Raw genomic sequence first — 15,720 nt, forward strand, 5'->3', positions numbered from 1 at the left:
AGTATCACAGTATGCTAGAGACTGGAAGGGACCTCAAAAGATCATCTAGTCCAATCCCCCTGCTGGAGCAGGAACACCTAGATGAGGTTACACAGGAATGTGTCCAGGCGGGTTTTGAATGTCTTCAGAGAAGGAGACTCCACAACCCCCCTGGGCAGCCTGTTCCAGTGTTCCGTCACCCTCACTGAGAAGAAGTTTCTTCTCAAATTTAAGTGGAACCTCTTGTGTTCCAGTTTGTACCCATTACCCCTTGTCCTATCATTGTTTGCCACTGAGAAGAGCCTGACTCCATCCTCGTGACACTCCCCCTTTATATATTTATATACACTAATAAGGTCACCCCTCAGTCTCCTCTTCTCCAAACTACAGAGACCCAGCTCCCTCAGCCTTTCCTCATAAGGGAGATGCTCCACTCCCTTAATCATCTTAGTTGCCCTGTGCTGGACTCTCTCCAGCAGGTCCCTGTCCTTCTTGAACTGAGGGGCCCAGAACTGGACACAATATTCCAGATGCGGTCTCACCAGGGCAGAGTAGAGGGGAAGGAGGACCTCTCTCGACCTACTGACCACCCCCCTTCTAATACACCCCAGGATGCCATTGGCCTTCCTGGCCACAAGGGCACAGTGTTGGCTCATGGTCATCCTGCTGTCCACTAGGACCCCCAGGTCCCTCTCCCCTACACTGCTCTCTAACAGGTCGTTCCCCAACCTATACTGGAACCTGGGGTTGTTCCTGCCCAGATTCAGGACTCTACACTTTCCCTTGTTATATTTCATCAAGTTATTCCCTGCCCAACTCTCCAGCCTGTCCAGGTCTCGCTGCATGGCAGCACAGCCTTCTGGCGTGTCAGCCACTCCTCCCAGCTTAGTGTCATCAGCAAACTTGCTGACAGTACACTCAATTCCCTCATCTAAATCACTGATGAAGATATTAAATAATACTGGTCCCAGTACTGACCCTTGAGGCTTATTTGCCAACAGCGACTTCTGTCTGAAGACATGTAGTACCTACGTATGAGCTACCGTCCCCCTCTATGCAGGGATACATGTACTCAGAATTGCAGATTAATTAGCTTTACTTTAAAGACTGAGTCCAGAATCAGCTAATGCTGTTTCTCACTTTGAAAAAAAAAAAGTAAACCAACTGCTATCAACAGAAAAGACAAGCTGTGCTTTTCAATGTTCTCCAGTACACAGAAGACAGTTTGCTGAAACGTGTCTCCTAGATTGCTAATACAAGTACAAAACTACCTTTCCTGCATTGCCCTAGTTCTGCTATGAAGAACAGATGAACAGCAATATAGTCCTTAACATCCGTGTTCTTTGTTACAGGGTCAAGTCTGATAACTTATGCTCTCTCACTTCAATGTTTCTGTTGCTGATGTAAGGCTGTGTGGTACTTCTACCTGCTGTAGGACTGAAGCGAGCTGATCAGCTTTTCAGATGAGAGATGAGTGTTAAGCCTGTGTCAGCATTAAGCCTGCAACTCATGATTTTTCAGTAGAAAGGCATACAGTGTTGTGTTTGACAGGCACCCAGTCTGGGATGCAAGAACATGAAGATAACACTCAGAGCAAGTCCTCCCTTGTGGCAAACACTGGAAGCTGGTTTATGATAATTTCCTTTAAAGTTCTTCCAGTGAAGCTCAATTAAACTGGAGACATATCTGAGATTGTTACTGATAAAATGTAATTTTATTAAATTATAAATTCCGTAACAAAAACAAGACAGGTCAAGAAAGACCTCAAAAACAAACCTACAAGGACTAGATGGCAAAGCCAATGAAAATGGCATGAAAAGTGTATAGGTAAGAATTTGCAACAAAAGTTAACAGCATTTTTACATTTCCATTGAAGAAAGGTAAATGATTGCTCTTGTCTAGTAAAAACACATTTTTAACTCCAAGCTCACATCTATTTTCTCACATTAAATTAAGCTTCCTGCTCACACCCAACATCTTGCCTGCTCCCACATTGCTTTAATGTTCTTTTCATACATCAATCCATGCAGAAAGTAGTAAGACACTTAATGCAACAGTCAGATAATGAAGACAATTCAAGTTGTACAGTAGATATACATTGGCCAAAAAGGGATCGAGTATCTCCAAGGGGAAAATGCTACAAAATAAACACAAGACATTTTCAAGAAAACTGGGCATTGCTAAGCAGCTTTCAAACCATTAAACAGGACAACCCAGTTTCCTACAGTTAATAGTCTTCCAGCTGAGATGTGTTAAGATACTTCAGTTAAACAGGCCAAATCTGTTTCTCCCCCTCACCCCACCTCCCCACCAAACACACTGCTAGGTTTGAGTGCAATGCCAACGTGGACAGAAAATTTACAGATACAGGACTGAGTTTTTAATCGCATGGCTCTAGATTTAAACTTCAGTGACTGTGCACTGTCCATCCGGCCTTCTAGATCTTACACTTGTGTTTGCCACCCCGCCCCCTGCCACTGGTCTATCCGCTCCCAACTGGCTTGCACTTGCATTCAAGTGTCTCTGCTGGACAGAGGACAGGTGCTGCTGAAGGTGGGCAGACATATCCTCACTATCACTGCTAGCATCCGATTCGGTCTCCTCAACAGAGGTGTCGGGGGCTGGCACCCTACCAGAAGATGATGATTCGAGGTCTTCTTCTCCCTCTCCCCTGTGACTCCTTTCAGCCATACCGTCTTCATTTATTTGCAAGTGGGCAAAAGAGTTCTCTAGGGAATTGCTCGCATCAGGTGATGGCGTTGAAGGACTCATCAGTTGACCATCTAGTGATGGCAGGGGCCTAGCAGAAATGGATGCTGGAGGCTGCCCAGCCGCAGCCCCCAGCGTCGGTGTGCTGTCTGCACCATCAGCGGAGCTCTCTCTTGCCAGGTTGACAGTGTTAGCGTCACAGTCCAACCTCAGCCCGGCCACTCCCTTCTTTGGTATATCTATTATGTCCCGTTTTATTTTTCTGCGGCGTCCGTGCTCATTTCTCCTATACTGAACCATATTTTCGAGGTCTGCTACGTATAAAAACCCTGCAATTAGCATTTCAGTGCTCTTTTTACCCTTGGAAAAAGCATCTTCCAGCTCTCTGCTGGTACGTTCATCATACTGCCACCAACCATTTCTACCTTCATAGTACCAAGCATATTCTCCATTGCCTCTGCTTGCTGCTTTGAGTTCTTCTGGTGACAATAAGGTTGGCTTGTCAAGAAAATCCTCTGGGATCTCCTGCCGGCAAAGTGCACATCGTTTCCCAAGCCAAGAAGCTCCCTTCACACACAGATAGCAGAAAACATGTTTACAAGGCAGACTTACTGGATGCACACACGTTTGCAGACAGATAGCACATTCGGGGACTGTCAGGGAAGGTGCTGCATTGGCACACGACTCATTCGTCTTCCTATTTGTGGGAAGCATGTTGATTGAATGATCTATTTCACCACAGCCAGCCATTCTGCAAAGGATCAAAGATAGATTTCAATCAGTTTACGGTGTCAACCTAAGGTGGAACCTTACATCACCTTTGACCTCAACACACACAGAATGAGATGCTCACCTTAAATTATCATTTATGAAGCTCAACTGAAAGAAACTGACAGGTTAATATTCTGCTTCCTGAGCTGACAGACTAGAGTACTGGGAAAATTTATTTTGCTAATCACCAATCTATCTGTTTAATTTTCAGCATGTTATCATGTCAAATCAGAAAATGAATTTTGGAATTTCCTCTGTTCTTTCTCTTAACTACAATTAATGAACCTTCAGTCAGACAGTTACTTTGGAGCCTCAGGAAATTTAAAGAAGCTCGGTTCTTCCCTAAAGAGGTGATCTAGCTGCAAACACTGAACTTAAAACAATCTCTCTTCACAGTACTGGTGATCATCTGTTTGATTAAGGGATTGCCTGACCAGTACCTCATACTAGGTTTCCACACTAGCAAATATACCTGGCAGCAGCATGGAGCTGAAGTATTCCCCCACTCTGTTTCTTAGTCCCTATGCACCACAGTATACCATCCCTCAAACTGAGCTCAGAACAACCACAGGGATGCAGAAAGAACCAGATTTGAAAAATTAGTTGGGTTTTTGGTTTTTGTTGGTTTGGTTTGGTTTCTCTCCCCAAAAATACCCTGGATTCCTTTTTCCTAAACACCAAGTGAACTCCCTGATATAGATGAGTGTATCTCTAAAGGAATTGTAGCCCAGAAGGAGCAGTGTATCACAGAAGATATGCAATCATGATTTGATTGGTGTGTGAAGTTGCTGCCCATACCTTCTCTGCCCATATCGTATTTCTGTATTAGTGATGATATTGTAACCAACTGTAAGACAGAAGGGAATGCAAAATTCTTTCACTTCGGCATTGTGTAGGATTTCAGTAGTTGAAAAATTCCAATCTAAATATGCGAATGCCTTCTCAACTACAATTTTGCCATGGCAATCTTTCACAGTCTGTTTCATGGTAATTTGCCTTTTATGTTCTTATTTTATTATTTATTAGCAAACCAAACACTAGATATGAAATGAGGGAGAAGAATGGGCTTTGGGAGATGGAGCCCCAAAAGCTGCCTCTTCTCACTTAAATCCCCAAGGAACTTTGAGGCTGATATTCAGCAAACCAGCCTTTCAACAAACTTGTCTTTGTTGTACAAGCAGCTAGGAATAGTTAATGCAAAATTATCACAGGCATGAAGGTCAAAAGGGACCTTTTGAGGTCAGGCAGACCAGTCTCCAGCTCCACATGGCACTACCACCAAACTAGACAAGATCAGCCACAGCTTTGTCTAGCTGACTTTTTTGAAGCCTGCAAGGATGGAGACACCAAAACCTCCCTGGATGGCCTGTTCTAATGTTACACACATTTCTAGCAGAAAGTGTTACCTCAACAGAAAATACCTCATTTACTGCAAAAGCCTCTGCTGCTTTAAACATCTTATGAATACATTAACAAAAAAAAGCAGCTTCAGTCAGTTTCTGTATTTATCTTTGCAATAATGTATTAAGTGCTATTTACTTAAGAAATGTATTTCTGTATGCTGCCTGTTCCCTTCTATCACTATAATTTCCTCTTGTAAGACCAATGCCTCTTTAATCCATTTTTTATCAAATCATTCTTCTAAAAGCTCTACAGCTTAAATTTTTTTTCCTGAAGTAGCACATAATTGTATCTACCTCTGTTTCAGTTTCATATCTCAATTTCTTTCTCTTAGATTAAAGACAAATCTGGATACTAGATCTTAAATCAGCATGCCAGATACAGACACGGCACTACCTACTACCCAGTAACTGTCTTTTTACTGTACAGTACACATCTATCTGTGAGATCCATGCTAACAAGGTGGTGAGTAAGTTGCTTTCTGGGAGCCTTACACTTTTAAGGTTATATTTTGCAACAGAATTTTTCACTAAAACTAGGATTTTATAATGAGAAACTTATTAGAAAAAGAGGGGAAGAAAAGCTATTGAGATTTCAGAATATGCCACAAATACAACCTAACCATATCTCACAGAAGAGCTGAAAGAGAAATCCATGTATTGATCAATTTGTGCTAACCATGGCTGAGGTAAAGGATCTGAATTGTCAAGTGCTCTCATAATGAGATACTACTGTGCAAAAAGGCACAGCAGCAGATTTTTACTGCCATGCCACAGTTTTACAAAAGGCTGCTTTTCCCTGAATACACTTCATAAAGGTTATCCTTTTCAGATTCAGAAGATTAAAACAACCTGTAGATACGTAACTTCTATACAAGTCACGCACCATAATTAAGATTTTGGAGGGGATTAAAATGCACTGCTTTGATTATAAATGCAACACATTTTGACAAACCAAATTCTGATATCATAAACTAACTTATTAGTAAACTAAAAGCAGAGTGAAAGTTCTCACCTGTTTACTGAAAGCACAAAAATGCTCACATTTGAACTGTGCTCAATAGGTCACCCATTAATTTCAGGGTTCTTACTAGATTTCTTTCTAGAGCAAGACAATAATGCAAGGTATGAAAGGAAAAGAGTAAATACCTTATCCTCAAATTCCTATGTGATTTTTAATGACTCTGAGGAAAATGTTAGGTGTAAAATGAATACAGCTGGAGGACTAAACCCTTATCTCTGAACAAGTGCTAGCCAGCAACTAAAACTCCTAAACGATAAGCACAACTGCAGTTGAATGTGCTCAGAATGCAGGACAATTATGTATTTGAGGATTCATATCAACTAAATTGATGCTATCTCGCTTTTTGTTTTTAAAGGAAGATCCTCATTAATCCTTTTCTGTTTACCTTTTTAAGTATAAAATGTAGGTCACAGAGTATGTTCACAAGCTGTTTTGAGGATGTACATGTAGATTTTTACTGAAGAGGTAGTCCTTCAGAAAGAAGGAAAACCATCTAGGACCACTACTTTGCTATGTTACGGCTGTGGAAGCACTTTCATTGCAACTGATCAGAGAGTATTTTTCCTGAAATTAGCAGTAATTGTAACAAGGTTTAATCAAAAAAGGCTTCATATTAGAACTGTTATCAAACAGTTAAGGTCTGGTTTTTGGAGGGCTGGGTTCCCTTAAGTCACTTCTGGCAAGAGGGAAAATTACATTACTGAATAGTGAGGCTAAAAATTAACCAAACTCAAGGACAAGTTCTAAAAATAATTTTATGTTAAGTATTTAAATCCTCAATTTAGGTATAAGTAAGGGCATAATAAGCATCTAAACACTGCATTTTAACATACATACAGCCAACTGAGAATGAGCTAGGCCACAATCTTACCAGATCCCACCTCTCTCTTATCCTTTTATGGGTGTTTTTTTTAATTATTAGTATTATTATTTAATATTAGATATAATATTTAATATTAATACTAAGTATTTATTATGTAATTTCTAGCTTAGGGTGCACAGCCTAGAGTGCCTTCATCAACACACAAAGCATGGAAGAGGTGATGTATTAAATTATATGAAAAGACCCCAGGCCTTTGAGGACACTACTGGAAGAAAAAGTAAAATCCCACAAAACCACCCCAGAACTGAGTAATTTTTCAAACTCAAGTCAAATTCTAGCTGCAATTAAGCAGTCTGCCAAGGAGCTGACATGTGTAAGTACATTAACAAGACAACAGCTTACGTTTTCTGAATAATTTTTACTGAAGCATGCTACAAGACTAAAACGTCCTCTCTTCAGATGTCTCCAGCTAGGATGGCAGGTCCTCCTTCCCAACCTGGCTCATTCCTTACTTGTCCGGCCAAATGGTCCGCTACAGTGCTTCAGCTTCTCTGCAAACTAAGGGAAAGCAAATAATATCACCATTACAGTGTTGTACAGACGTATGAACAAGCAGAATACAATGCCACGGTCCTGTTACAAGGGAGAAACTACTATGCTTTCATTTACCTGAGGCAGGCTATTTTTAATAAATATATCATCAGACTTCTGTTTTATTTTTTGCAATAATCAGTTTTGGCCCACAGTTTTGATGTCAATTAACTTGATGTCTGACTTGAGCAAATTATCTTTCTCCAAAGTATTACAAAAGGCAGCTATATTTAACTATAATAAGTTAACAGCTCATTTCCATTAAGTGACCATGGACAGAAAACTAAAAACAAGACCGAAGTTAGGAACGTATTGTTTATGCAAATTCAACCTCTAATTAAAGTGACTCCTTACACTCAGTTGTTTTAAACACAATGGCTTCCTAAAGCTTTTTATAAAACAATCCATATCATACTGTTCTAAGGACTATCTAAGTTTGTATCTTGCCTCTTAACAGGGTCTAGTTTCAGTTGCTTGAGGAGAAAATAGTGCACTCAAACACTGATTTCCCCTAGGTCCTCTCCATATTTCAAGCAGGTTGTAGCTCAGAGCCCTGCGTCCCTATTCTCTTTCAGAAATCACATGCATTCATTTAATGAATGAACCTCAGAACTGTTCAGCATGCTTTTCTCTATAAATCTACATGTGTATGTCATCATACTAGCTTATACACAAGCTCTATGACCCAGATTTGATGATTAACAAGGTAAACAAAAAAAGATTAATTGGGGATCTTCCTTTATTTCTTTATAAAGTGCTGGCTGAAGGGCTCCAAGGTTCATTCATGGAATGAATGCATGTGATGATCTCTAAAAAACCACAAAGGACAAAGATACAACTCAGCCTCCACACCCCTGAGGTAATACACCCCTCTTCAGGCTAGCAGGTAATGTCAGACATGAGATATTTTGTGCATGTCACCAACCAGAATCTGAGCTAGGTCATTTCACTGACAAGTAATAAACACTGGAAACCAGTAAGTGTCTAACACATACCTAAATAACTCCACACTACAGATGCAGGAATCTGCAAATTCAGGGATGGAAGGGGGACCATCAAAATTTCACTGCCGTATTCTCGCACCCTAAACAAGAAGGTCTTGACATGTAAAAGCCACGCTTAGTTACAGAAAGCATTTGAGAATCTTCTGTAAAAAGACGGTTGAGCCAAAAAGTTGTATCTTCCTTCTGGGCTGTAGCTTTCAAGATGATTCATAAGCGTTCTGAACTATAATTTCCGTTTGCTGTAAATTGTTATATATAGGAATGGCGTAAAGCACACCTGAGAACATCACATCTTAAGATTTCCATTTGCCCCAGGAAAAAAATATTTCAGTATACAATGCAGATCACACATGTAAGAGTCAAGCAAAGTCAAAGAATGATAAGGGCCTGAAAGAACAGGGACCATTTAATATTACAGTATTCTGTGCTTCACCAAATGATCGAAAATTTATCATTAATAACATCAGAGGGAAATGTTCAGATAAATTCCATATAAGACACATTACTCAAATGTTATTTTCTTTAGAGCTGAGTTCCATGTAACATTCCGTGCAGCTATTTATAGCAAAAGCTCCTAAGGAGAAATGCAAAAATTAACAAGCCTATCCACACCTTTTCTCCCCTCATCGTTCTAGCAGCTTCTCCTTTCTTCACACATCAATCTGAAACCAAGAGCTGCAATCGCATTAAAATTTCAGCTCTATTAATCCACTCAGACGAGATACTATGTTTGCTATGATCAAAGAGACAGTTGCAACAAGCTTGATGCTAAGGGTGTGGTGTTCAGTCCTTCATCTTGGGAGCTGGCTTTCTGTTACTTTTGTAGGGATTACTTGAAACCTTTTATCTACTACCTCTTCCAATCCGCTACCCCTTCCAATCCGCTACCCCTTCCAATCCGCTACCCCTTCCAATCCGCTACCCCTTCCAATCCACCATTAGACGCAGCATGTCATAAAAGCAAATGTTATATGGGGATGGGATAAAAAGGCTGGTTCTGTTCTGGCAGATTTCTTAGGAAATGAAAATGCATGCACATATTCAAGGTATGTAATTATACCTAGAAGAATCCAATTAGGACATAATTACAGGAGTATGGTAAGGCGACTTTCTAATTACTGCATAGCTCTTTTCAAGAGCTAGTTCACAAGCTGACTTCATGAAATGTCACGAATGTAGGTAACCTCTACATTTCATGACATTGTTATTTATTTAACATGCCAGTCTCGACAATTTTACTAAATGGGCTAAAAGACACGGTTATAAACACACACTCCTTTCCGGACTTTTTCCCTCCTTTAAAGTTAAGTGGGTAAGAGCTATGTTCTATACTTAGAAATTAATTCTCTATGTAGTATGAGGAGTTATGCTACCTGCGGCAACCTGCAAGGATCCCTTCCTTGTGCATACTCACTAAATCTGTGCATCCTACCACACATCCATTTTGAAACTTTCATTCAAGATGCAACAGATGAAGAATAATCCCACTGACCAGGAGCATGAATTCAAATTGGGGAACATCCCCTCCCAAACTGAGGCTCAGCCAGCATTTAACTGCTCTCTTTGCCCCATGAAAGCCTCTCAGGATGCTTGCTAGGAGAAGTCACGTCTGCTTTTTCCACACAGCTTTTAAGATTTTTGAAGTGTTTAATTAACCCATTGAAGTGGTGGACTTCCTACCAGACCTATCTCCCAGAATGGTTCCAGGTTCTCCTTAAGAAAAATGTCCAGCTTTTACTAGGCCAAGGTGGAATGAAACAGTTGCTTGTCAGGTCAGTCAACTGTGCCCACTGGATTCCCAGTAAACTATCAGACCTAACACCATTTTTTCCAGTTACTTCTTTGGAAACAACAGCAAATGCTTAGTTTTTTTAAAAAACAAACAAGCACAAACCACTGGTACACAAGCTTCTAACCAAACCAGAGACTATTATTTGAGTCCTACTTCAAATGACAGATCTTGCAAATTTTGCAACTCTGTAATCTCAAACTGCCATCACATATTCATCCACACGCCCCCTCCCAAGTTGGAAACTCAGCAGCTACAGCATTGCTTCAGAAGAGTAAATGCTCTTCTGCGATTAAATACTTTTTACTGGATTTTGCCATCCGTTCACCCAAACTCCCCAATTCGTAAATTAAGCACTGCGTGGGGGGGAAATGGGGGACAGAGAGGAGGAGGGGAAAGGGCACGGAAGGGAAAAAGAAGCCCAGAATTCTGCAGTTCTGCCCTTCCCTACAAATCACCATGAGCCCAACAGTAGGAAGAAAGAAGGTGGCTGAGGTTTATTTTAAAAAGCAAGAATCACTCTCCTGTCTGAAGCTCTGCTACTGTCAGTATAATATCAGCTCATGGTACTGAGCCTACCAGGTATTTTGTAAACTGTCTCTGGGCACTGGATAGCACAACAGATAAATAACCTTGCTGTTTCCTGCTCTTACCTACTTTTCTGTATCTGTTTCTTAAAACTGAGAGCTACTCCTCAGGAACTGCTGATTGTGATGAGGCTTCAGGTTGCCTGTCACTATTCATTTTTTGCTATTACATGTTAATAAAAGAACAACCCTTTTATGTACATTTGGAACTGAATCACAGAAGATCAAGTAAGTGCAGAACAGAGAATCATTTTGGTATTAAACTGCTACATATTTATTCAAAATGAGGTTCTTCTATGCTACAACTGGAGCACTGAATTTGAATTTTAAACATATATCCTGTTTCAATTTATTTAACAGAGCAAACTATTAGATCACTCAAACAAAATGGTATTTTGTGGAAAACGAAGCAGAAATTGGTTTATCTGAAGTTGCCAATGCTTTAGAAACAGAAAGTACATGAATGTCTTTTTATATATGCAGACTTGAATAATATGCACAGAAGAGAGGAAAAAAACATTAAACAAAAAGACTTTTCCTCCACCAATTCCAGCAGTCTCCTGTTCAACATCCTTTAAATGCAGCTCCAGCTCTCTACATAAATGACAATTCAATTCCATCTAAATTGATCCAATGTATTTTGAAGGAAACAAGACCAGAACTTTTCCTTTCACTCAGTAAGGATTCAGCATTGTAGCAACTGAAACAATCGCTACTTTGATGCACTTTGAAAGAAATCCCAGTATTAACTGCGCAAGACTGCACATCAAGTTCTTGCAAACATACAACATTTAAGAATTTACTCAAAATGACCAAATCAATATTCAGATTTCACCATGTTTTCAGCACTATTATGGACTGCAATTTGGGGTAGTGCATTTTTAGAGGGCCCTTAGGTGCTATTTTTCAGCAGTCCACTGTCCAGAGGCAGCACCTAACAAAGTAGCTGGACTCTATTTTTAGTATTACAAGCCGGACAAAAGCAAAATGTTTTAAAGCTCTGCTCCCTACTCCTCCTTGTACCTATTCAGTGTATATCGGTGGTACTACACCACCAGTAATAAAACCTACAGCATTTCTGTAGTATTTCACAGCACAGAAAAGTTATACAAAGAAATAAAAAACACACTTTTATTTGGTTTTAACCATTTCAGCATTCTGATTATGCCCTCTGAGTGAAAAACTCGTATTTACAGAAGATTCTGTAATAATTTTTCAGCGGTGGGAGCACGTATCGCACCAGAAGCCGGACCCATTTTCATGTCCCATTTTAACATTCCGAAGGAATGCAATCCGAACACTCGAGCACAAAGAAACAAAAGCGCTTCCACTCAAAACACCAGCTCCTTGTTTGCACTGTGCTCCTACGACTGTTTGTACGGATTCCTTCCAACCCAGCCTCACCCGAGCCATCACTCCCGTCACCGGGGCGAGCCAGCTCCAGCAGTGACATTCTGAAAGGCGTGTGACACATCGCGCAGCACAGAACTACTCAAGGCACTGCTCACCGGTGTAGGAACTGAAGCGCTCGCTTGGGGTTTCTGCCCCGCATCACAACGCCACCGCCGGTGCTCCTGACCTATTTTACGGCCAAGCACAACGGAGTCCGCAAAGCCGGGCTGGGCCCGGCGCGGCACGGGCAGAGAGATGCCGGGTCTCCCAGGCAGAACTGCCGCACGGAGGCGCCGCGGCCCGGCGGCGGGGGGGCCTGCCGGAAAAACCAGCGCGGTCCCGGCCTGGCGGCGGGAGAAGAGACACACACCGGGCTTCCCGGCGGGCACCGGCGGTTGCCGGCAGCGCCCGTCACGTGACCCAGCGGGAGAGGCGGGCGGGGGTGGTGGTGATTCCACATTCCCCCCTCGCCCCGCCACCAAAACAATACCGGGCACGGCTACCCGCCGGGCCCCTCAATTGCGCCGCTCACCGGCCTTTTGTTCTGGGTGACCACCCCAGCTCGCTCCCTCTCCCGCGGGCAGCGCCTGCCCCGGGCGGCCGCGGAAGAGGGGCGCTGTTGGAACAGCCGTTGGCGGCGGCCTCCTCCTCATCCTCCACCGCCCCCCGGCCCGGTACGCGCTCGGTGTGGCACTCACCCGCAGCTCAGCCCGCAGCTGCCGCCGTCACCTGCCGCCTCCTCCGGCCCCGCCGCCGGGACAGCGGGACGCGCCGACGTCACACGCGGGACGGGGTGGCCGAACGCGCCACTGTGACGCCGCGGAGAGGGAGGGGCGGCGGGAGCGGGGGAAAGGACCGCGCGCGTGCGTGCGTGCGTGCGTGCCGCCACTGCGTGACACCGTGTTGCTGCGGCCCCGGGGCGGTGCTATGGCGGCGGGGCCTGCGGTACCTGCGCTGACCGGTGTTGCTCGGCTAACGGGGACCGGGGCGGTGGCGTGGGGGTTGCGGCTCTCCCGGCATCCTGTGGTGAGGCCCTGAGGTGCCTGGGAGTGCCGGGAGGTGGGGGCACCTTGCCCTGCCTTCCCGGGACCCCTGCCCAGGTAGAAGCCTCCCTATGGTGGGTTGACCCTGGCTGGACATCGGATCTGTCACTGCCTTGCTCAGCTGGACAGGGGAGAGAAAATACAGCGAAAGGCTCGTGGGTCGAGATAAGAACAGGGAGAGATCACTCACCAGTTACCGACACGGGCAGAACAGACTCGACTTGTGGGAAAAATCAATTTATTACCAGCCAAATCAGAGCAGGGTAATGAGAAATAAAACCAAATCTTAAGACACCGTCTCCCCACCCCTCCCTCCTTCCAGGGCTCAGCTTCGTTCCCAGATTCTCCAGCTTCTCAGAAGCACCGGTGGAAGGGAAAGGGGGATTGCAGTCAGTTAATCACACATATATCCTCTGCTGCTCCTTCCTCCTCAGTGGGAGGACTCCTTGCATTCTTGCCCTGCTCCAGCATGAGGTCCCTCCGCAGCAGACTCCTCCACCAGCTTCTCCAACGTGAGTCCTGCCCACGGACTGCAGTTCTTCGTGCACTGCTCCAGTGTGGGTACCTTCCATGGGTGCAGTCCTTCAAGAACAACCTGCTCCAGTGTGGGTCCCCTGCAGAATCGCAAATCCTGCAGCAAACCTGCTCCAGCGCGAGCTTCCCACAGGGTCACAGTCTCCTTCAGGCATCACCCTGCCCCGGCGTGGGGTCCTCCACGGGCTGCAGGTGGAGATCTGCTCCGCTGTGGATCTCTATGGGCTGCAGGGGAACAGCCTGCCTCACCATGGTACCATGGGCTGTAGGGGAACCTCTGCTCTAGTGCGTGGAGCAACTCCCGCCCTCCTTCCACACTGACCCTGGGGTCTGCAGAGCTGTTTTTCTTACATATTCTTACTTTTCTCTCCAGCTGCAGTTCTGCAGGGTTTATTTTCCCTTTTTTTTTTTTTTTTTTCTTAATTGTGTTATGACAGAGGTGCTGGGTTGGTCTTGGCCACCAACAGGTCTGTGTTGGAGCTGGCTGGCATTGGCTCCATCAGACACATGGGAAACTTGTAGCAGCTTCTCACAAAAGCCACCCTATAGCCTGCCTGCTACCAACACCTGGCCACACAAACCCAATACACCCCTCTAGTAGGAAAAATTGTGTAAGTGGTGGGATCCCCAGTGCGTGTATTTCCTGGAGCTTTCTGCCCAGAAGGTAGAGAGGCAAACTTCCTTGGGGTTCATCTTTCAAGTGCCAAGGTATTGATGATCCAGGCTGGTGACATCACTGCGGGAAAATGAACTAGCACAGCTCCCTTACGCAAGATTAACTTGAAGGCAGATTGCAGCTGTCCTCACTGATGAGTACAGGGAGTAGGTAGAGCAGGAGGCATGAAGGGTTGCTGGCTTTTCCCTGAGCACATTCAGCAGTTCATGTGCCTGAAGATTTTAATGGCTTAGCAGCTGGGCAAAGTCACTGCTCCAGCTTAACCAGGTAAGTGACTCGTGTTGCTGTGCACTGCCCAGCTGTGTTGAGGTGGCTGGTGAGGCTCTGGCTGATTTGGTGTCTCCCATAAGTGGAGAAAGACTTGGGCATGACGCAAGCGTAACTGCAGGGAGGCAGACTGTCCTGAAGCTGAGCTACTCCCTTTGGGATGGGTGCAGGGAGATTTGTGTTGCCTGCTGTTGCCAGAAACAATTGGAAAGTCTGCTGTATTAATTCTGGAATGAAACAGGATGGGAAATAATAACCGACACATCATTCAGGCTGGAATGATGATACTCATTTAGATGGAGAAGGGGGGCTCTGTGTCCAGGTACCCATTGCACATAAATGGAAAACTAAATGTTTCAACATTTCTGAAGGTGCAAACTGTGTAGTCAAGGGCTTGATAGACCTAGGGGTACTGTTGGCTGTTCTTTTCAGTATTTTAACACCCAGAAATCACAAGCATCAGAGAACATGAAAGATCAAAAATCTAAGGATACTAAATTCTAAATATAATCAGGAATACTAAACCAAATGCATTTAGTTAAACCACTGAGTCTTCCTAGAAGTCTGGAAGAGCCTACCCACCATTAGCACTGATTTTAACAAATGTGACATGATTGCATCCAGGGACAAACATTTACATGGCAACCTACACTGCTATTTAAAGAGGTCTGTGTGAGGCTGGGTCAAAGAATAGAGATTAGAGAAAAGGAAAGGTCGCTTACTGGCAGTGTGTGTTCAGCCGCAGTAGGCTTAATCCATTACTGAACCAGACCCTGATCCTGTGGAAGCTATTGAGGCCAAATTCCTGCTGGTTTTGGCTAGAATATGACCTAAAAAATGGAAAGCAGGCCTGGGCTTCAAAGAGATCTAAAGAGTTTAAACAAAGCTGTTCTCACTGCATGCAGCTTCGTAAGAGAAGCAGCACCTTGGAAAACTGTGCTTAATAAAATAGAAGTCTATGGCTGTGCTCACAGAGGTTTGTGACTGTTCACTGCTGCTGCAAGTTGACTGAGAAAATGCACTAGTGAATGCAAGATTTTATTTTACAGTCCATGAGTTATGGAGCAAACATGGCAGTTAAAGGGAATACCAGGTAGTTTTGAAGATAGTAACCGAAGTTTCAAATGCGTT

The 15,720-nt window shown here is 43.8% G+C and overlaps 1 protein-coding gene across 5 annotated transcripts; it reads right to left on the minus strand.

Moving 5' to 3' along the window:
• Positions 1-1,260: 1,260 nt before the first annotated feature.
• On the minus strand, positions 1,261-12,908 carry RNF146 (ring finger protein 146). Of its 5 annotated transcripts, XM_080616015.1 has the most exons (5): positions 12,768-12,888; positions 8,293-8,381; positions 7,109-7,264; positions 3,301-3,439; positions 1,261-3,213 (listed from the first exon to the last, which is right to left on the minus strand). In XM_080616015.1, the coding sequence occupies exons 4-5, from the start codon at positions 3,436-3,438 to the stop codon at positions 2,380-2,382; spliced, it is 972 nt and encodes a 323-aa protein (XP_080472141.1). In that variant the 5' UTR covers position 3,439; positions 7,109-7,264; positions 8,293-8,381; positions 12,768-12,888; the 3' UTR covers positions 1,261-2,379. The 5 variants fall into 5 exon arrangements, with proteins under 5 accessions (XP_080472141.1, XP_080472137.1, XP_080472139.1 ...); XM_080616011.1 differs by having other exon boundaries at positions 1,261-3,439; XM_080616013.1 differs by lacking the exon at positions 12,768-12,888 and adding an exon at positions 12,082-12,641 and having other exon boundaries at positions 1,261-3,439.
• Between the last annotated feature and the right edge of the window lie 2,812 nt (positions 12,909-15,720).

Source organism: Psittacula echo (genome assembly GCF_963264785.1).
Source record: "Psittacula echo genome assembly, chromosome: 4".
Classification (NCBI taxonomy): Eukaryota; Metazoa; Chordata; class Aves; order Psittaciformes; family Psittacidae; genus Psittacula; species Psittacula echo.